Raw genomic sequence first — 21580 nt, forward strand, 5'->3', positions numbered from 1 at the left:
CCACAGTTGACAAGCAGAGACAAAAACTTAGTCACACTTTACTGGTTCCTTTGTTCGCAAAGATACTTTGGTTTATGTTCAGGTTAAATCTTGCATATTTTAAAATGTTTTAAGATAATAGCACTTCTAAATGTGACTGACAGTTTATTTCAGATTAGTGGGTATCCTTATGTTTTCTCTCTGTCTGTTCCTGATGTTTCTACTTTTGACATTTTCCCAGACTACAGAGAGCACCACTACACTGAACCTACTAAACCAGTTTTTGAAACTAAACATTTTTCAGCAGATATTTTGCTGGATCTGGAATGTGTAAGGCATTTCTGTTAGGGATATATAAAGCCTTTTTCTTGGCCTGATTTCAGATTAAGTTGTCCTTGAGCAGAACCTAAGGCAGGGAAAAGCTATTTGGACTTGAGTCTCCTCTATGAAAGGACAGGTCCAAAGCAATGGGAAAGGGAGAAAGGGAAAAGGACTGTGTGTTGAGAAATTACCAGTGTATTGAAGTAATTTTCAGAAAATATATTTAATGCAAAATGTGAAAATTTCATTCCCTAGAAAGTGTGTTCATTGAAGGTTCTGTTCTGGTAGAACCACATGCATTGCAGCTGCAGAGGTTCTTGAAAAACTTTGGGAAACTGTTCTTTGCATAATGTCATTCAGAGCTAATATGCCTTCCTTTTAGGAATGGTGAATCGAGAAGTTCTGGAACAAGTGGAACGTGGGTATAGGATGCCTTGTCCGCAAGGCTGCCCAGAGTCTCTTCATGAGTTAATGAAACTGTGTTGGAAGAAGGACCCTGATGAGAGACCAACATTTGAGTATATACAGTCTTTCTTGGAGGACTACTTTACTGCTACAGAACCACAGTACCAGCCTGGAGACAATTTATAAGCCAACAGTCTATATAACATGCACAAATCTGCCAAATGTAAAAGACTTGCAAAGAATTCCTGAAGTCTCTAAGGAATCACAGGAAAGAAAATCTTCGCTACTTTGCATGCTCTTAATGGCAAACTGGAATTTCATAATGCAGTTGCACAAAACCACTTTTAAAGTGTTATACTCTGATTTACCAATGACATTTTTTTTATTTTTTCCTCTTTCCCAACTTATTTTCAGGGTCCAAAGGAAGCTTACTGAAAATGTGGGGCAGAAAAAATGAGTGTTGGTGTGAACAATAGCAGAAAAACCAATGTTTCAAATCCTTTATTTTCCCAGTATTTGCTAATCATTGTACTATTGAGGGAATTGTCTGGAATTTGTGATCTTGGGGTAAGGCCTTTTTAAAGCAGAAGAACTTTGTGGGACCAAGCAATTCTATTCCAGTTCAGTAAAACTCCCTGTGTTTAAAACTACATGTGTGTGCCCCCACCCCCGCAAAACAAAAGATTTGATTCACTGTATTTGATTCATAGTCTCAATCTTTAAGCTTCCACTTTCATGGACTTAATTAGAGTAGGCAGGTAAAAAGAGAAATTGGAACAGTGAATGAGAAACCTGATCTAAACGGTAGACCTCAATAGTGAGATTAGAGAGCATAATGCACTGTGTTAATACTTGTGTTAATATAACTGGAAAGTAGCATGAGAGATTTTTCCTTTTTTCTTTCTGCATAGCTAATTAAGAATAATGAAGGTAACTAGAAGATGAGGTAATATTTTATAAAATTGTGTTGATAAAGTATGATGATATTTGAACTTGAAGCTATGTAATACAATCACAGGGGAAAAGCCTTTAAGCTTTTAAGCTCCAGTGGAACAGCGAGCTTTTGTATGGGAAGACTACCTGAACAAAGTTACAAAGTTCACCAGGAAAGCAGGACTGAAGCTGGTAAATGGCCACCTTTTAGTCCTTTTTCAGAGACAGGTTTGGTACTGTTGTATGTGGCTTGCAAGTGTTATCCAGGGTGGGTGCCACAAGTGCTATCTGTCACTAGTTCAGGGATTTGATTGCACTTTTGCTTTTCTTGGCTATTAAGACACACACACCATTGCTCTTCCCACTTCTGCCCTTCCTACAGAATTATTTAACTAAAAATAAGCGAAAGAAAATGTGAAAGTTTAAAAAGAAAAGGGATAAAATATATTTAATATTGTCCAAGTAATGAAATTTGCTGGTGTTCAGCCCAGCTGACACTACATCTAGATTTATTTTCTTTGGCTACTGACATATCAAGCAATAACGTCATGTCTTTTACTCAACAATTTGCATGAGGTTCTTGAATTTCTGATCAAGCTTATGTACTTTAATTTTTAAACACTCTTACTTAGTTACTGGCTTGGAATTCATATTATCATTGTAAAGCTATCCAACAAATGAATTCAGAAGAGCTGGTAATATAGTTCTGGTACTAAACTTAACATTCATGGGTTTACACTACATTGAATCCAACTACCAAACAGATCTGTGTAGGAACAGTGCCATCATTTTTCATTTTCTCTCATCATTGCTCATCAACTGTACATCTGTGGTTATCAAATTTTAAAAGGGCTTTCTGTAAGAAAAACAAAAACAAAACAAAAAACACATACACAAAAAACCCAAAAAAGATGATGAAATTTTAATTTTTCTAAATATTTTAAAATAATAACACAATCAAATGAGTTTATGTATTAATAGTCATAACAAAAAATGCCAACAATGACACTGGCATTGTATGGATTTTTAATTACTGAATGGAACAGTTCATTGTAATAACACTTGTATAGTAAAGGAATAAAACACTAACTTAATGAACGTGTTCATTGTAAATGGTTGTGTATTATAAAACTTCTCCAAAAGAGTTTGTATGTTTATGAAAATTTATTTGTTTCACCTGAAGACCTTGATGTGGTTCTTACCCTAACAGAGTTTAAAATTCACATTCACACTTTTTATATAAATAGTAATAAGTTTAATTATGTAACTAAGTATTTTTATAAAGTATGGCATTGTTGAACTGTTTTGCAGAATTGGTTCAAAATAAATTTCACCTTGATTGCATCTGCTTATTTGAGGTGGGGGGGAGAAGGTGGGAGGGGGACAAAAGCAGAGTAGCCTTCAAATTGAGGGGAGAAGGACGGGAATAAAACATTCATGAGGTTCTTTTTATCCCGTGTAAACTGTACTTCCGTGCAGGATTGTGAGTTCATTGTGCATTATTGCTGTTAAAACAGACATTTTCTAGACCAGTTCACAGGTCCTTGGCAGGAATGGGTTAGAACAATTCTGCCTGGGCATAAAACAAACCCCTCTGTTGGACAGACAGACAGACTTGGGATTCTGGTGAGAGCAAGTCCAACGTCAACTCTCAGCTGACAGTCACTGTCATGCTGTAAGGCAAGCACATATCCTCCCTCTTGCTTTCTCTGGGATTAACAGCCACTGTTCACTTCTGTCTAATTTTTCAGGGAATTTTATACGTTTGTTCTTGTGACAGCCAATGTTTTATCTCAACCTCATTGAATGTTACCTGTCTCAGTGACCAGTACACTCAAAGTGCAGATCCTGGCATGTATCTACAGTGCCACTGTAGGTCAAGGAGCTAGTACTGTTTGAGTTTCAGTAATAACTAACACAGCACTAAAACCATTCTTCTTACAGAACCTACAAACTGCAAAGTTTACTGTATTTTTAGTATTTCCTGTAATGTAATGTATGTTTTACTATTTTTAATGAGAACAATCATGTAATTTCTGGTAATCTGTACTCCTCCCTGTTGTCCATCCAAACCTTGTGATTCCCATTCTGCATGCTAGGCCTGCAGACTGTTTCTGTCATGCATTGTTTCAGGCTGTAGTATTTTAAGAATATTTTCATAGTATTTTTGAGTAAACTTCCAAACATAAACATGTGTATGAGCCTCCTATTTAGATAAAGTACATTCCTACTTCAGTATAAAGCATTATGAAAAGAACCTTATGTGTTCTTATCCTTGCAACCACTGAATTGTCATTTCACTAGGCTTGTGAGAAGGCCTTAAAAGTGAAAAGTAGCCTTGGAAAGGATTGGAGGGGTTTTTGTTGGGTTTGCTGGGTTATTTTGGTTGGTTGGGTTTTTTTGTTTTGTTTAAAGAAAGACTTCTAGAATTTGCTGATGGGCAGAAACAAGGCAGAATGCTGCCTTACCCACACTCATCTACAATACTAATGTTTGTTCTAAAACACGTTTTCTGCAGCTGGAGTGAGTATAAAGAAGTAAACTTAGAGCCCCCGCTTTTGTTATTTATTTTCAACTGTTCAATAAACTTCTAAGTTTTTAAGTTTTCCATGGAGATGCTGTAGATGTTTGTATTTGTGGCTACATTCCCCTGACACGACTTTGCTTAGAGCTACACAGTCAGGTTGGGTTTAAACCACAGGAGCACTCAATGTAAGCTAAGCAGTACATTGCAAGCAGGAGACTCAAATCCTTACACCTGGCTTAAGGAATTTAGGGCTAGATTGGAACAGCTGATCTGGGCACCAGAAGCAGGTCTGGGTGGATAAGTGCCTCAATCCAGAACTGTGATTCACCCAATAACTATTGCCTTGTGCAAATGTCTGAAAGTGCAGGTTCCTTCATAGACACACATCTTGCTCCCACTTCAACCTCATTGTAGTACAGGAACAAAACTGCCTTTGACCTTCCAGGCACTGCAGGAGAGTGACAGAGTGACTGTCAGCGTGGGGCTGGGAGCATCCCCCCAGCTATACATCTCTGACAGACACCTCTCCAAGATAGGCTGGGAAGAGTCAGGAGACGGAAGTGAGGTGGTTGTATCTATTTTTGATGTAACAGCCTGGAGTGTAAAACCTGGGTTCTGATCAAGAATCCTGGCTAGCTGGGTGTCAGCTGTGAGAGACTGTTATGAGGGTGTTGAGAGTTGGAAGCAGAACCCACAGAGGAACTTCGCCCTCAGCTGCAGACTTTAGCATTTCCTCAAGGACCAGATTATTTTTTCAGCACCTTTTCCTAGTGACACAGAGCGAGTGTTAGCTACAGAAACAGCAACAGCTTCCCTGCTTCTTTCTCCCTTAGCACAGGGGAGGAAAAGGGGTGAGTGGGATGGAAGGATGGAGACAAGCAGCTGAAGTACCACACTTCATCACTGGGCAGAGGGAAGCAGGCTGAGGGGTGTGGCATGGCAGATGTCATATGTTCTTGTCTCTGTCATATTTTGAAAAGGAGGTAGAAATGCAGGGGAACTGAAGAGCATCTGTTCCCTTGTGCACAGTGGAAATGGAGCAAGGCTAATGCCAAGTGCTGCTACTGTTCTCTCTGGTAACTCTGGGCAGCTCACCCTGACTGGTTTCTAGCAGATCAGCTTCATATTAGTTGGGGAGTCCCAAGCATTGTTTTGCTCTCAGAAATTTCTAAGAATGAACCTTGATCAGCTCTTAGCAAATTAAAAAAAAAAAAAAAAAAAAAAAAAAAAAAAAAGATTCTGAGAGCCTGACAAGAGAGTTACGGGCCCCTGGATCCCAAACAGACAGCATATCAAACTCTGGAAGGTAGCTTAGCATTCCTTTCCTAGTGAATGTATATGTGGATGTAGGATTTTCTGTCAGGTTTCCCTCCTCTCCATGTCTCCTCTCCATATGGTTTGCCTAGGAACTTTACAGAGTTCAGACTTTACCCATGGGACTCATATTCTTCTCTGGTCCTGCTCTTTGAGCTTATTTTCTTTGTTAGTTCTGCATGCAAACGTGCTTTCTGTAGGTAGTACATTGATAATATTTTTTTAACGTACTCTTTAAAGGCATAGGTTTTGTCAAATTGTAACAACCACTGTTGTTGGGGTATAAAGTATTTCTTTTTTGTGTATTTTTACAGAACACTGTCCATCTTCTCTTAGAATTTACTGTAGGCAAGGAGAAAGGTGTTGGCCATTGTGTTGTTTTTGTTTTGTTCTTAAAGACAGGACAGATACCCAGTTAAACTCAGCAGGGTCTGGAAACAGACTGGAAATCTAAAAGGCAAACCTGAATACAAGCAGTCTTGATGAATTAGTCATGTACGAACTGGAAAGCTGACTGCTGTGAAAGCATTCCTTTCTTTAATCAAAAAGCTACTGCCAGTAGGAGCACTTCCTTTGTGCCCTGCTGCTAGCTTATTGAGTCTCTAGTTGAGGATGCTGGTAAGTACATACTGGGAAAAGGATAAATCTGGGCTTTTTTCCTTTGCTCCTGAAAATCCATCCCAGGCGTGCTAACTTGCACCTTTTTTCCTGCACCTCCACAGGTGCCAGCTGCTGGATTCACCATTCTTTCAATACCTCTCCCCACACATTTATTAAACACATTTATTCACATTTGGGGCAGTCTTCCAGGGGCTAAATGACTGTTGATCCTTCTCTTGGCTTCAGTGTTTGGCAGTGCCAGGGGTGTATTTGCTGAAATAAGGAAGGGCAAGGAAGTATTTCTGCTCTTTCAAAACCAGAATATGATAAATCTCAGTTCAGTATGACTCCTATGATATAAGTACCACACGTGAAGAAAGCATCTAATCATTTGACTGCTGCTTCATGAGAACAGTGAGGACTTTTCCCTGCTTCTCCAGCAAAGGTAGAAAATGCCACTCAGGGCAGCTCATGGTGTGCTGTGGAAAAGGGAATGACCGTGCTAAATTGCGGCCCCTGTTCAGTCCTGCCAAGGGGCCAAGTCAGTGATTCTGTCCTTCCAGAGAGTTCCCAGGAAAAGGCAAGTGTTGGTTCACATTTCTGAGAGTGAAAGCTGGTGACTAGATGACTTGGGCTCCTTAAATGCCTCTATCCACCTTCCTCTCCTCTCAGTTCCAGCCAGGGTGTTTACAACCAATCAGCTTTTATTTCTCCATCATGGTGGTGCAGTAATAGCATGAACATATATGAGAATTCACAGTTGTTGTTTTCTCATTTTTAAGAGAAGGGTGCCTGGCAAATTAAACAGCTTTATAAGAGCAAGGTTAGATCTGTACCCCTTTCACTGGAGTTTTGATTTTGTTCTATATTACCCTCTTCATTTCTGGAATGACTCTGTTTTTCAAAGTGGCTTATGACTACCACAAATGTATATTGTTTCCATTGTGCTAAAAGACTAGAAGTACAATAGAAACCATTTCCATATTTACATTTTAGTCCAGTGTCACTTGTTAAAGTGCATCAAAATCTGTCCATTGAATTTTCTTGACATCTTTATCAAAGAACTGCCATTTGCAAGGAGAGGATTTTTTTTTCCCACATGGAAGTGAAGTTCAATCAATTGCCTCAGTGAGTTAAGGGTTATAATGAGCAGATTACAAGTAGGCTAAATATGAGCTCTGGCGCCACTGTCATTAGAATGGCCCCAGCCTGTTCAGACTGCTACTAAGTGTTCTGAAGAGCAAGTGTGTATACACTTAGCAATAGATATGCCCCTGATTTCAATTGATCAGTAAAGTAGGAAGGAATGACCCTTTTTGCAACCTGGTAATGACAAAGAGCAGTCAGGAGGATAGTGGGATACACATCCACTATGAAAGGTCAGCCTGTCTTGTGGAAATGCTCTTGATCTATTGACAAAATAGCTTGGGCTTCATTTGTTCTTTGTTCCAAGACAGACACTGTTATGCCAGGCAATAAACAGAAATCTACTGAGGGGCAGCATCTCTCCCAAGGGCTTCAGAGACAGTTACCATTTTGGCCAACAACCCTTATTGCCTCATACATAGCATTTCTCACACACTCTCAAACAAATGAGATCAGTGTCATTATCTCTGTCATTAACCTTCAGCAAGGGGAAAAGGGGTGTTTTGACTCATCCAGGGTCAAGTTGAAGGCCATGATCAAGCAGCAGCCAGAATCTAGCATTTGGCTGATTGAACATTTCCTTTCAGATGGGCAACTTTTAGCATCACCCACCAACTTTGACCCCTGGTGGAGAAGAAAAGCTGCAGTAATTTCCCATTATTGTTCACAATGGACTCCTGAGCTACTAAAAAAAAAATCCAACAAGAGAGAGAGAAACTTGCATAAAACCTGTTGGCCCAGTCCTGCACAGCAGTTTGGCTGCCACAAATCCAGTGTACCAATACGTCGAGTGTGCATCTCTAGCCTGAGGCTTGCCCAGTGGTTCTGGGATGCAGCTAGCCACCTTTCAGACAGCCCACATGTGGGTGAGTGCTGGACCTTGGCCTCTGAGAAAGGCAGTGACAATGCATTAGTGGGATCTGCCTTCCCAGGTCTCTGAGCTTCCACATCTCAGATACACGGCCAGGGGGCAGGAGGCTTTTGTTAGGCAGTTTGGACAGGACACAGCTTCTGTCACTGTTCCACAAGCACTGCACAGTGAGCACGTTCACGAATTCCCCTACAGTTCTCATTGCTTCCTTCTTGCACCTTGGTGTAGATTCAAGACATCACTGGTTTGCAGCAGTGCCCTTTCAGCCCTAGCCCATAGAATGAGCACTTCCTCCTTTGCCATTCCAGTCTGTTTCACTAACACTTCAAATATGTTAAAACCCTCTAAGCACTCAGCTGAACACCCACAAAGCCTCTGACTTTGTGATATCATGCCTTTTCCTCCTTCAATCTACCTCTGCAATTATTTCTCACAGCAATAATTTCTCACAGGAATGTCTCATTTGTTGTTTGGCTTTTTTATTCACTTAGGATCTAGCAAGTATGTACTCAGTTATTTTAAGCTTCTTCAGGAACAAACCATTATCTCTAGTCAGCCTAAGACTGGAGCCTGTGTTTCACCTGGTTTGTTATAAGATGCCGAAATCCCTCCCCGTCGTCATGGGTGAAAAGTGCGTAGTACAACCTGCCTACATACATAAATGACCTCAGGCACCGGAGTACATGATTCATCACATCCAAGAGAAGTGGAATGGGATGCTGTTCCCACAATGAAGGTGGGAACAGCAGAGGAACTGAGACAGAGGCAAGGAAAATGTCTTTGCCAGAATCACGCAAAGGAGTTCTCACAAAACTGTTTTAGACATCGGTTACTCGTACCTCAAGCAAATACCCTAAGCAGGGGAGAAGTCACAGAGCTGGAGTCACTGTCTCTTAACTCTCAAGACTATTTATTCCACGCTGCTGAAGGAAATGATGGCTGGCACAAGGCTTATGCTCTGTCTGTTCTTTCTCTGACACTCTGCAGTTTGCTGAAGAAGATTGGCATGTGGTTTACCCTGGCAAAACCCTTTGCTCGGAATAAATGTTGACATTGAGAGGTAGTATGTGGGACTGGAAAGAAACAATTCTGGTATAGCCCTGAGTCTTGGGGACTTGAAACAGCTGGAGCACAACTGCCATTACCTCACTGCCAGAAACAGAATGCCTTACGAGGAAATGGGAACTTAAATGTGACTGCAAGTGCCAAAACAACTCAGGGACATGCAGCAGTGGCTGGAAAGAGACGGTATGTAAAGGGTGCATAATTTGAAGAAAAGCTGTTTTCCTCACAGGATAAGGGGATCTGGTGGCCTCTGTCCCCTTAACAGTGTTTTGGACTGCCAGTCCAGGGTGGCTGTTTTCTTCCTCTGTGGAGTGGGAGGTGATACAAAATAACTTTCATCTTGAAAGCCCTTTGTGACTATTATTTTTTTTTTTTTTTTGAGGAAGGGGTAAGCATCTGGAAACAGGAAGCATGAGATGAAACATGGCCACTCAACTGAATTGACAGTGGCCACCCAGGTCTGGGCACAAAATGAATGGCTCCATGCTGATACTTCAAATTCAGAGACTGTCTGAAAAGGTTAATTCTCAAAGTACCAGCTGAGGAAAGGGCCCACAGTCCTTCTGTTATAGGCATTTGGATGTAATGAGGCAGTAAATTCGGCTATGTTTAGCAGTCATATGTGCTGTCAAGGCTTTCTTTATTCATGTGGTCAATAGAGACACGGGAGAAATTGTCAACAACTTTGAAGGCTTCTCCAGAGAGCTAACCAGCAACAGGCAACTGCTGTAAGACACATTTTAGGGTGCAGTTGTGAAAAGGATTGTAACAAACATGTAAGTTGTGAATTTTCACAAAATAATTCCATTTGCATTCTTAGAAATTGGGAACACGTGATTCTCAGACAAGCCAGTGTGAAAGTGACCAGGCAGAATTCTAGGGAGGTATTTTATACAAGTTGCACATTTCTGCACCTTTTCTTTTTTTGTAATTTTTAAACAATGTGAATTGTTTGGGGGTTTTTTTCCCAGTATCAGTGACTTTTTCCCTTGCTGTGTTATCAACAATGCAATCTTTCAAACCGTGGAGAACAAAATATCATTTAACAGAAGCTGAGTATCAAACCACTGTGGAGGACACTGATGGCTCTGCATCTTTTTGTTCAGTAGATTGGACCAGAGAAGGGCACTGTTCACCTGGCTATAGCTGCTGTTCTGAAAGTTCTCTGGGCCAAACAAGAGGGAAAGGTGATGTCCATGGGACCTCAATGTAAGAATGCTCATTAACTCAGAGAGATCCTGGTTGCCCACATTTGCACGTGGTCTTGATCTTTAAATAATCTGTACATACGATTGGCATTAAAATATCAAATAAAATACAATCATTGCTGAGTTCTTGGAGACTCTACCGATGCTTCATTTTTGCAGGATGGAAAATTGAGGCCACTGCACAGTGCTTAGTGGTGGAATTGGTTGGAACATTACAGAGTAATTTTGTAGAGCTCTGGCATTTCTGGAAGAAAATATTTTTGCTAAGTCCTGTTTCTTTGTATATCCCTCTCTTGATTTCATCTTTCTTCCTCACATATTTTAATTTGAGATTTTCACCTTTTAGGCCCTTCTCTGCTGAATATACTGTGGATCTGGGAACCAAATCTTGCATACTTAACATGTTACTATTTATTAAAAATAGCCTTTTAAGGTAGAGATGTGCCATAAAGACAGCCTGGTTAGAAAGGCAAATTAGTGAACAAAAGATATATGTCTGCTCAAAAAAAGACTGACATAGAAAGAGCTCCCTGGAATTGTGAGCCTGGGGACCAGCCCTGTGAACTAGTGAAAAACACCCTTGAAAAGGGCAGCTGGCCTCTTTGAAGTGCAGCTGAGGTACCTAGAAACCAGAAACATCCACCGATACCACTGATAAGCACCAAACAATGAGACTGTAACAAGAATTTGTCACATGAAGGTGGAAAACAGTCTGAAAAAAATAATAGCTCTGAAGGAACAGATAACAGGATCCCTAACTGTCTGTGAAAAATAGAAATTAAACAGGATCTGTTGGCTGATCAATGTCCCACTCCTTTTTATGACTATGTGCTATTAAAACACCTTATGTTTATCCAAAATTGAGCCTCAGAACTTCTTGGTTGAATCCCACACAACCTTCCTATAAGCATTTGGGCTCTCCCCAGGGACAGCTGGCTGAAAACGAGTCTGTGAAATGGATCATTTTGAAAATGGGACTTTACCAGTTCTCTTACTGTCTAGGTCTGTCCTCCTCTCTTTCAGGAAGGATTGGTCCCCCAGGTTGTTCCCACCTTTTGAGATGGTTTTGCTGCTTTTGAACTCTGGCTCATTCACTTCATATCAATAGCATAAATATTAATATAGGTAATCATAAAAATTTCTGCTGTTGTATCATTGATAAATTTGCTTCATTTGTGATAAACAGTAATCTAAAATAGTATATATAATGTACTATATATCATATATAATAGATAATATTGGCTGCTGCTGTCATTGGTTGTACCACAGTACCAATTTATGTAATTATTAATTGATACCATGCTCTTGTTTGATCATATGTGTTATTGATGGCAGATATAAATTTGTAATAATTTGATATATATTCATTCATTTTATTAACCATAGATATGTTTTCTAGTCGCAATATTTGTCATATTTGTGGTAATCTGTAATAAAGGAAAGAAATTTAGTGGGCAAAGCTTTCATGTCCTCATGAATTACAGATTCCCACAAACTTACAGTCATTATCTCTCCACACCTTTTTTAATAATCACTCTCTCAATACTGCTTCCATAATGAAACCAGGTTAAGAAGGATACTGAATCCTTAATGATTTTCAGGAGAAAGTGTCAAATGTTCTTGCTTGGTGTTGAGAACCGATTTGCTTTGGTGTCAGGAATTAACTTTGCATGCCAAATGTAAATGTTACTTGCATTTTGTGACATTTCATCATGAAGAAAAAGGCCTCTGTGTGTTATGGCATCACTGTCGCTCCAGTTATTAATTTGTTTTGTTTTCTAGTTTATGTGAAAGTTGGAGGTTGACATGGTGAGAAAGTCTAAAGGAACTGGGCCCCTTTAGAAGAGTACATGTTTCACCTGACACCCAAACTAAAATGGTCTTACAGAAGCTGTGTCACTGGCAGGGAGTGCTGCTTTCTGCACAGGGAAGTCCTTCCCTCCCAACATTCCCTCTTCCAGTGTCTGATCTCGAGCAGAGATGCAAACCAGCCCCTCTCTTGGGGAGACTCTACAGCCTGTCTTTGCCCTCTCTTGCGTCGCAGCCAGTGAGGACAGATGTCTGCAGCTAAAGGAAGCTGAGTACTTAAAGAATGTGCTTTAATCTGTAGGTCCTCGTTTAGGGTTTGGACGAGAAGCTGCTTTTTTCTCAGTCTGGATAATTGGGAGTTTGTTTTCGTTTTTTTAACGGCTGGGCGCTTTTTCACAAAAACAACTTCGCACTGAAAACTACAAACTTGGTAATTTAATTGCCTGTGCTACCATGGTCTGCTAGTAAACGCTTGGCCTTCATGTGTTGATCTGTTTGCTGAAGTGATCATTGTGAAGTGCTGAAGTGATCACTGTCATTTTGAGGGGGAACTCCCTTCAGTATTAAGATCAAAAAGATCCTGTTCTAAAATAACTAGGTATTTCCTTTTCTGAGAGCAGGAGGTATATGAGAATGGGGGTGCTTCTCTGTTTTAATTTGACAGCTAAAATAGTGTGACTTGGCTTTCCTGTTTAATCTTTTATTCCTGCTTCGATATAGTTTAAAAAGAAGCTGAAAAGGGCTTTTTATCAACTACTCACAGCCATGAAATTAGGCAAACTCACATTTGGCAGTGCAACACAAGCTGATGAGGGAGGGGGGTGTGAAGGTTTAGAATATCTGCTGTTTCACTCCCTGCTTGCTTCAGAAAAATGGGGGAAAGATTGACAACTAATACCCAACTGACTAGCATTACTCAATCTTTTCTTCATCATACTGTTTTATCATGCTATGGGCTTTTTTTAAATTTTATATGTCATGCTTGAAGGAGGCTGCCAGCATTTGCTATTCTGCATGGAACACAGATAGATTACTGGTGTGGTACCAGAGGAGGAAGCCTGTGGTAAGTCATCTTTCCTTCAAAGCTGGAGTTTTGGTGCCCTCCATTTTCCCAGTCTTGGACTTGTCTCATCAGTTTTGATGGGAGTACCTCTGTCAGGAACACACCATCGGCCTGTGAGACTGACAAGCTGGAGGAACAATGGCAATGATGAAAGCTGGAGTGTGAGGAGAATTTGATCAAATGTGTAATTTGATATTCATTCTTGTTCCCCTACAGAAATACTCCAAAATGGTTTGCTTGGGAAAAAAAAGAAAGGTATGATCTTAAATACATCTGTACCTGATGGAAACAGTTTCTTTGCATCTCTCAGAGAGTGGGAAGGGACTGTGTGAGACAAAGCCTGTTGTTTGCTGGCATCTTCTTGTGTTTCCCAGGAGTGCAATGTCAAACACCAGGTTTGTGCCACAGTGGTGATGTTTTGCCATGTGACTCTTTGCATTGGGTTAGCAAGGAGCTTGTGCTGATCTCAGCTTCTTCCAAGGATTTATCTGCTTTGCAGTGCTTTTGCAATAAAATAGCTAGGGAGAAGAGGGAAGGGCTCATTTGGCCAAAATGATCTATTTGATTAAAATGCCAGGTTTTGGGAAAAAATAAAGAAGTAAAAACATCTCCAATCCTTCAGTTTTCACAAATAACGTTCTTTGATGCATTATTTAACAAAATAATATGCTGTTGACTAAAATACAGCCTGACTTATAATTATTCTTATCTGCTTCAGACCAGAAAATGTTAAAGTACGGATATCTGTCTTATTCAGGATCCTATTCCTGGCTAGAACCAGATCAGCAGTTAAAACAGGCTTGAATGTTCAATTTTACAGCCATAAGGTTTTAAATAGTATGTGAAGTGGGAAATGCTAACAGATGACGATCAATTCTCACTGCTTGCTCCTAAACACTTACAAGTTTTGCTGGACTGACTGAAAATCTATCATTACCATTTGGGGAGGTAAAAAAGTAGGCTTAATAGCATTTCAGTGATTTTCCCAGTTAGGCAGAGTGTTTATGAATGAAGATATATCCACAGAACTAACACAGAAATGGACATTTCTTTGTTGGTATATTGTGTGTAACAGTGAGTTTGCATGGCTACAGCTGTTGTTGCTTCATGCAAGGGGCTTGTGTACATAGGGATTCTCAGGGGAGTGCTACAAAAGTATGATCATTAGGACTGTTAATGAAAGTATATAAAATCCGTGCTTGGATGGATACATTGAGAAGCACAGTAACTTCATGGATGAGAAATGAGGATATCTTCTTCAGAATCAACATGAACCTCAAAATTTGATAAATGCTGGTTCAATCTAGAAATTCTGGTTGCCATCTCTTTGAGGGATACTTTGGAACTGTCAGCAGCAGAGGGCCCTTGGCTTCCCTTGGCTTCCTTCATAAACAGCATGCCTATTGCCAGAGAGAGCTGCATGTGCTTGACTCCCTGTCTCAGTTCATTGGTGTCAGATCAAGTTAATACAGTGGGCATTTTTCCTTCATAAAATATACACCTTGGTATACCTAGAAATACTGTTGCCAAGTTATGGATTAGAAAAATGTATTATTTGTTATAGTTAGCTGGGATGAGGAGTTTGGTTCAGCTGTATGTTACTGATATATCTGATCTAATTTTCTGATGGTTTCTTCTAGCTACTTGTGAGGAAGAAATAAAAAGCTTATTCTAATTACATGTAAATTAATATTATTCTAGATGCAGTGCGGTGGAGTTATTTGGAGATGCATAATCAAGTGACCTAACTTTGCTTGCAGTTGCACACACAGGCCTTGAGAGAAGGCTGGATAACATACAGTAAATGCTGGAATTGGGTATTCTCCTTCTGTGTTTTATGCTTTGGAAGGACAAACTGGGCTTAGTCTAACTCTTGCAGGTCTGTGATATGGGCAGTGATGACTTTGCTTCTGTATCTCTCCCAGACACTCCCCCCTTCCACTGCTGCATAATGCTGCATTGCAGGAAAACAGGAGTGGTGCTTTTGGGAAAGCTGAGGGCTGATCACCAGTGGAGATTAACGCGCTCCCGCTGACTTACAAAACACCATCGGCGCTTTATGGCCAGAGCAGGATGAAGCTCACTCACAAGGGAGGCGAAGTAACCAGGAAGTTCTTTCTGTAAGACACTCATGCTATAATTGTAAAATCTACTTTATGGGTTCCAGTTTATGGCCCCATTAATCATTCAGGAGTGATCTATTTCATGTTCCAAGTATGCGTATACGTTCAAAGTAAAAGTGGGTGATTATTACAGGACAATATTTACAGATTGAGATCTATGCAAGAAATGATTGGCCAGAATAAAAACTGTGAATATCACTTTTTGCTACTATACTATGTTATTTTCTATTTAAAACCTTTAAATTAAATAGCTCTTATATGCATTTATTGACAAATATTGAGTTTTTCCTTCTTCAAATCCTGAATAATGGTATCAACAAATGTTGATATATTTCAACGAACAGCAATATTGGATATGACTGAAATAGATGTATTACTATTTTAACCTGTATTTTTGTGCCAGAAATTTGAGTCTGTGGGGGAGCCCCACTATCAGGATTGTCTTCTAAAATATGTAAAGTGGCTTTTATATCCAGAGAGGCTACCAGAGTAAAGCCTGTTAATAATTTTTAACGAATATTTGGCCAAAAATAAGCTGAAAAAGAAGTTATTCAAACTAAAATATTTGAGTGAAAATGAAAAAGTAGATGGAAGTCACTCATTTTTACTTTGAAAGGTTACTTTGCTGACTGCTGTGGGTCAGATTCTTTGCCCCATATGTTCACTGAGACACTACAGCTGCTGACCTACTCTGGGTGCTGCAGTGCAGCACAAAGCTTTCATGGGATGCCATAAATCATGGAATGCTGAACCACGAACTCTGTCAATATAGAATGGCAAGGACCTGAAGAGCCGGCAGAGGAATTATGATGTAATTTTCAGATGATTCATTTTTTATAGAAAAAAAATTTCCCTTGTGTGGGAGAGAAATGCTGCTTCAAAAACTCATCTTATTTAAACTATTGCACTTTTTTTTTTTTTTTTTGTCAGGAAGCTTTTCTGCTGAAAATTTCAGGCAGCCATGACCATGTTTTAGAGTGCTTTTCTTAAATATATGCTGCCAAAGATATACTCATTCCCACAGAAGACTGCTCGACTTCCTACAGGTCCTGATCTGCTTAGTTTGAACCTAGTCTGGATACTGACATAGTCATTGCAACACTGCATAAGTATAGCCAAAACTACAATACAGACAGAACAGCAATTCCAACTTTTCATTTGCTTTCTATTTCCTGAATTTCTACCACTTCATAAAAATTTTGCAGTTTGTCAGGAAAAAATAACTCTCTAGAAACCCTCACTGTATTTGATTATTATTTTTCTTATCCCAGATGCTGAATGCAAAGCAAAACAGGGAAATAAAGGAAGCAATACAGTGGGTCACTGAACCAGCTGGGTTTAAACCCTCATGTATTAAGAAGCCAACTTTTCCAAATGAGGATATACATATCCAGATAGGACATGCAACTGTTTCAAAGCCTCGAGGTTTAATATTTTATTTCAATAATAATACAGTGACTCCAGTACTGATGTAATGTTGATACTGTTCCTTCACATATTCAGAGTTCATTTTGAACTAGTGATTCAGAATACTGTGTTTCCTACAGGATCTTAATACATATTCTGCACCTGTATTCCCTTAAGTTTAAATAAATATCTCCTTTCTAAAAAAAATGTTGAAGGACTGCAATGCTCGCATAAGGAAGGCAGCCAACATTTAGTATGAAATGGGAATGGACTTTTTTTTTTTAATGTGTGGTTTCCAGTGAAATTGGAAGTTTGATTCAAAATTTTTGTTCCCAACATGCTATACTTAGCAACGCTGTTAAAACCCCAGATCTACTGTATGTGTATTTCTTTACTGCTGCACACACCCTGTTATATAATTCTTAACATTGCTTGTGGAAAAGAGAAAGCAGAAAAAAAATCAATAAAAAGTTTTATAACATGTATTGCATTTTCTATAAAACACATAGAAAACAGTGTGCTGATATTCCATCCTTTGTGCTACTGAGCAACTCCACTGGAAATTCAGAAAACCAGAAGCAAGTCTTGAATGTTTATTTCCTTGCAGGCATTAACAGTGCTAGGAAGTGGTGCAGCAACCAGAGAACATGTGAGTATATGTGTAAGTGCTTTGGGCTTTTTCCTAATTACTGTTTGCTTAATGAATCTACTGCATAACTATTGGAGTAGGTGCCAAAACTCCTTTGTGTGAAGTTAAACACTAAAGCTGAAAATTACTTGGTCTCTATTTCAGCTATTTCCTACCAAGATTGTCTTCACCTTATCTCCCTGGTTCATTCTTCTCACACAATTTCTGTGAACAACCTGGAAATAACTGGGGGGGGGGGGGGGGGCTTTTCATTATTATTATGAAAGTAATTGCTAAAATTTTATATTCCTACATCAGTGAGAAATATGAAGGAATACATCCTGTGATTATGATTGCCCATATGAAGGGTAGAGAAGCAAGGTACAAAGATGAAGTCCATGCTGCTCTGTGGAGCAAACTGCAGGTCCATGAGACAGTCTGGATAACACCTGTGCAGAGCAATGCAGGCTGGACAGTGTGGTCTGTAGAGCTGATGAAGCTGATATCCCCTGTAGCACAAGGATGATTACCCAGCTCCCATTTTCATTTAGCTCTGTGGCTTTGGTGCTGCAGCCAGTGTTTGGCTGAAGCAAAACACTGCACAGCAGCACATGTGTAGACACGACTCTGCAGTGACTATATGAAAGAGCGGGGTTTAGAGGGGGGAGGTTCCAGGCTCCTCTAACTGCACCAGCTCTATTTGTGCTGCCCTAATTCAGCTGTAAATATCAGCATTCCAGGAAATCATGCTGTCGTACTCTCGGTGGTACCAGAGGCACTGCCAGGGGTGCAGGAGGGCTGGGGAGCCAGGAGCATGGCTGGCAGGGCAGGGCAGGTCTGAGGGAACAGTCAGAACTGGGAAGGTTACCAGACAAGGCTATGCTGCCAAGACAGCTCTGAGGGCAAGCTCTGTCCCAGTGACAGGGACCAGGGTCAGACAGAGCCCAGGGACTGCCAGCCTGTCCATGGTGATGAGGTCAGGCCCAGCTCAGGCAGGGCTCAGCCTGTGGCTCAGGGCCCAGAGCAGTGAGGCCCATGGCTCTGCACAGCTGCCATCACAGCTGGGGTAGCTCAGGCAGGGACTATGTGGGGCCATGTCCTGAGCTGAGATGGGTCTGAGGGCAGGGTTGGTGGGGGATGGCTTTTAGTGAGGCTGGGCAGGGCAGCAGGGCGGCTCCTGCCTGGAGCTCCCTCCCAGACAGATGTATCCTCTCACCCAACAGAGAAGTAAGGGGGCTCTGATGGGATTCCTCTGAAGGGGAATTCAGTTGCTGTGGGGTGTAGGGGACACAAAGCCAGGGCAGGGACATGAAAATGGGAAAGGGACAAGGATTGTTGGAGCCAAGTGGAGGGCTCAGGCAGACTATAGCCCCAGAGCCTTGGCAGACTTATGAGTGGGGATCAAAGTGGAGATCCTCAGATGGCCCCTGAAGATCATCAAGTCCCCCTTGTGAGGGGGTCAGTCAGACTGAGTGTTTGGGCAAGGCCTGTGCTGGGAGGGTGTGCTGGTTTTGGCTGGGCTAGAGTTCATTTGTTCACAGTGGCTAGGGAAGGGATGTGTTTTGGATTTGTGCTGAACACAGGGTTGATAATATAGCAATGTTTTTGTTATTGCTGAGCAGGGCTTGTGCAAAGCCAAGGTCTTTTTTGCTTTTCATACTGCCATGCTGGCAAGGGAGTTGGGCGTACCTGGGAGTTTGGGAGGAGACACAGCTGGGACTGATGACCCAGACTGGCCAAAGGGATATTCCAGACCATGTGGTGTCATGCCCAGTGTATAAAGGGGTGGAAGAAGGAGGAAGGGGAATATTTGGAGTGGTGGTGATTGTCTTTCCAAGAAATCATTATGTGCAATGGGGCCCTGCTCTCCTGGAGATGGCTGAACACCTGCCAGCCCATGGGAAGCAGTGAATTCATTCATTCCTTGTTTTGCTTTGTTTGTGTGCACAACTTTTGCTTTCCCCATTAAACTGTCTATATCTCAAACCATGAATTTTCCATCTTTTTCCCTCCAATCCCAACCCTGGCCCTGATGGTGGGGAATGAGCCATTGGCTGCTTGGGGCTGGGTTGCCGGCTGGGGTTAAACCCCAAGAGAGGGTCAGAGCCCAGAGTCAGGCCAGGTTTGTAGGGCCAGCTCTTGTGCAGCTGCAGGCCTGGCTCTGCACTGCTGGCTTAGGGCTTGGGGCAGCCTGAGATGCCTGGCAGGCAGAATGCCACAGGGGCCAGCTGCTCCCAAGGACTGGGAGCTGTCAGGAGCCCCATGGGGGCAGCAGGGCAGAGTCCTCCCAGCCAAGCTTGTCCCACCTCCAGGGGTGGCAGGGCACAATGAGGTGGCCCCAGCCTCCTCTCCCTGGGGATGGGGATGAGCAGAGGCCAGGAGCGAGGAGAACCATGGTCAGACACGGCCCAGGGTGTGTCCAGCCAGGATGGGGTGTAGTTCCAAAGCCAGACATGTCCACAGCTGTAGCACAGCTGGAGGCAGGTACATCTGCCATGCCACCCAGGTAGAAGCTAAGGCACATGGGCAGAAGGCGTGAGCCCAGGTGAGACTGGTCACAGTGAGGTCAGTCAGTGCACTCAGGGCCCTGTCTGCCCTTAGGAGGAATTTGTCTGGTACATTTATAGCTAAAAGGTGAAACCTGTCCTTTCCCCCAAGGAAACTCATTGCTAGCATTAGAGGTAAGTCACTGCTGTCGGCTATATTTAAATACTTTTTGCATGAAATATTTTTAATGAGTCCAAAGACCAGAACAAACTGCCAGATATGTCATAAATAGCAAGGTGCCAGCAGGCAGGCTGATACCTTTCAGAATACCAGTCTCCAGATTAAAGTAAATTGTTTTTTATTGCACCCATCTTTTTGCCAAGTATTGACACTAAATCTACAGAGCCAAACAATGTGAATTAACAAATTCTTGGTTCTCTGCAGCAACTGGAAACAACAGTGATGACATTAGCATAATTTCTCTGCTGCCAGTTTCTCATGCCAAGCCCTGCTATAAAAATATTTAATCTTACTTCTCAGTCTCAGCTGTTGTCTACCAGTAGATAGGACACTTCGTTTGCAGAGGGGGGTGTTTTATAATGAATATCTAGTAGGATGAGTTTGAATTACCCATTAGTATAGCCCTGCTTTACAAATTAAAGGCCAGTCCTGAATTTTGGCTTTACTGGATGTTTTCTATGGCCTTTCTCTTCTTTTCACCATAACATCTGAGAACCACATAAGCATTTAATGTGTTTATCCAGAGAATTCCCATGTGAATAAGGGGAATGCAATTATCTGTACTAGAAACACGGGAAATTAATATGAGGCCTGAAATGACATAAAAACTTAGTCCAGCTACAGACAGGAAATCTGTACACAGCTAGAAATTGAATCCTGACTCTTATCCAAGTGTATCTCAGCTACAAGGCCATCGCTCATCTGGCTGGACTGGTCTCCAGGAGGAAGAATGATTTCCTACAGCAGAATCACTGCTGTTTTCCCTTTAGCTGCCTCAAAGTGGGAATAGCTGCTCATTCACATAGGCAAGCACATCCCAAAGCTGTGCAGTCCCAGGCATGCTGAATCCTGTCCCCAGAGTGCCCCTAGTTCCTGCCTGTGCACACAGTTAGGTGACCAGAGGGGTGTGAGTTGGCTCCCAAAGGAGCCTAAATGCTAAAAAGATTTTAAGGGAATGTGTGAAGCAATTATCTGGGAGAGCTGCCCAATCAGTTTGTGTGAGCATTACATAATATTTGAGACAATGTATTTGTCTCACTACAAACTCCGTGTGCCTTTGTGCCATGTCCATGGCCTGGAATGGAGCAGCCATTTTCACTTGGCATTTTCACTTCATTTTCACTTACACGATTCAACATCCAGTTAAGTGGCAGTAATTTCCAAACTCTGTCCAGTACAACTGTGCCCTTTGGCACACACTGATTTTTATTCAGTGTACCTCAGTTCATTGTGTCAAGTGTAGTGTTTTTGACATTGCGAGTACAAGCTGATTTTTAATACTGACAACATCCTTCAGGCTCATTCAAATTATCATGTGATCTCTCATTTAAATTTAAATTATTTGGATTTATAGAGACACACACAGGAGGGACACTGTACAAATGCTTTTGTATGAGTTGCCAGCAGCTTTTATAATATGTTAATTTGGGAGTCTCCAGGTCTTAACTTTCCAT

At 41.3% G+C, this 21580-nt stretch overlaps 1 protein-coding gene and 1 long non-coding RNA gene across 5 annotated transcripts in view; both read left to right on the forward strand.

Annotated features, from left to right (window-relative positions):
- Positions 1–4252, forward strand: part of YES1 (YES proto-oncogene 1, Src family tyrosine kinase) — a 50643-nt gene extending 46391 nt beyond the window's left edge. For all 3 annotated transcript variants that reach the window (XM_063167164.1, XM_063167155.1, XM_063167172.1), the window contains one exon: positions 683–4252. In XM_063167164.1, coding sequence (XP_063023234.1) covers positions 683–891 — 209 coding nt within the window. In that variant the 3' untranslated portion in view covers positions 892–4252. The remainder of the gene's footprint in view (positions 1–682) is intronic.
- Positions 4253–15205: 10953 nt separating this feature from the next.
- LOC134430213 (uncharacterized) overlaps positions 15206–21580 on the forward strand; it is a 36383-nt gene continuing 30008 nt past the window's right edge. For both annotated transcript variants that reach the window (XR_010030770.1, XR_010030771.1), the window contains exons 1-2: positions 15206–15361; positions 17379–17420. This is a non-coding gene — a long non-coding RNA (uncharacterized LOC134430213). The remainder of the gene's footprint in view (positions 15362–17378; positions 17421–21580) is intronic.

The sequence above is a fragment of the Melospiza melodia genome, chromosome 1 (genome assembly GCF_035770615.1).
Source record: "Melospiza melodia melodia isolate bMelMel2 chromosome 1, bMelMel2.pri, whole genome shotgun sequence".
NCBI lineage: Eukaryota > Metazoa > Chordata > Aves > Passeriformes > Passerellidae > Melospiza > Melospiza melodia.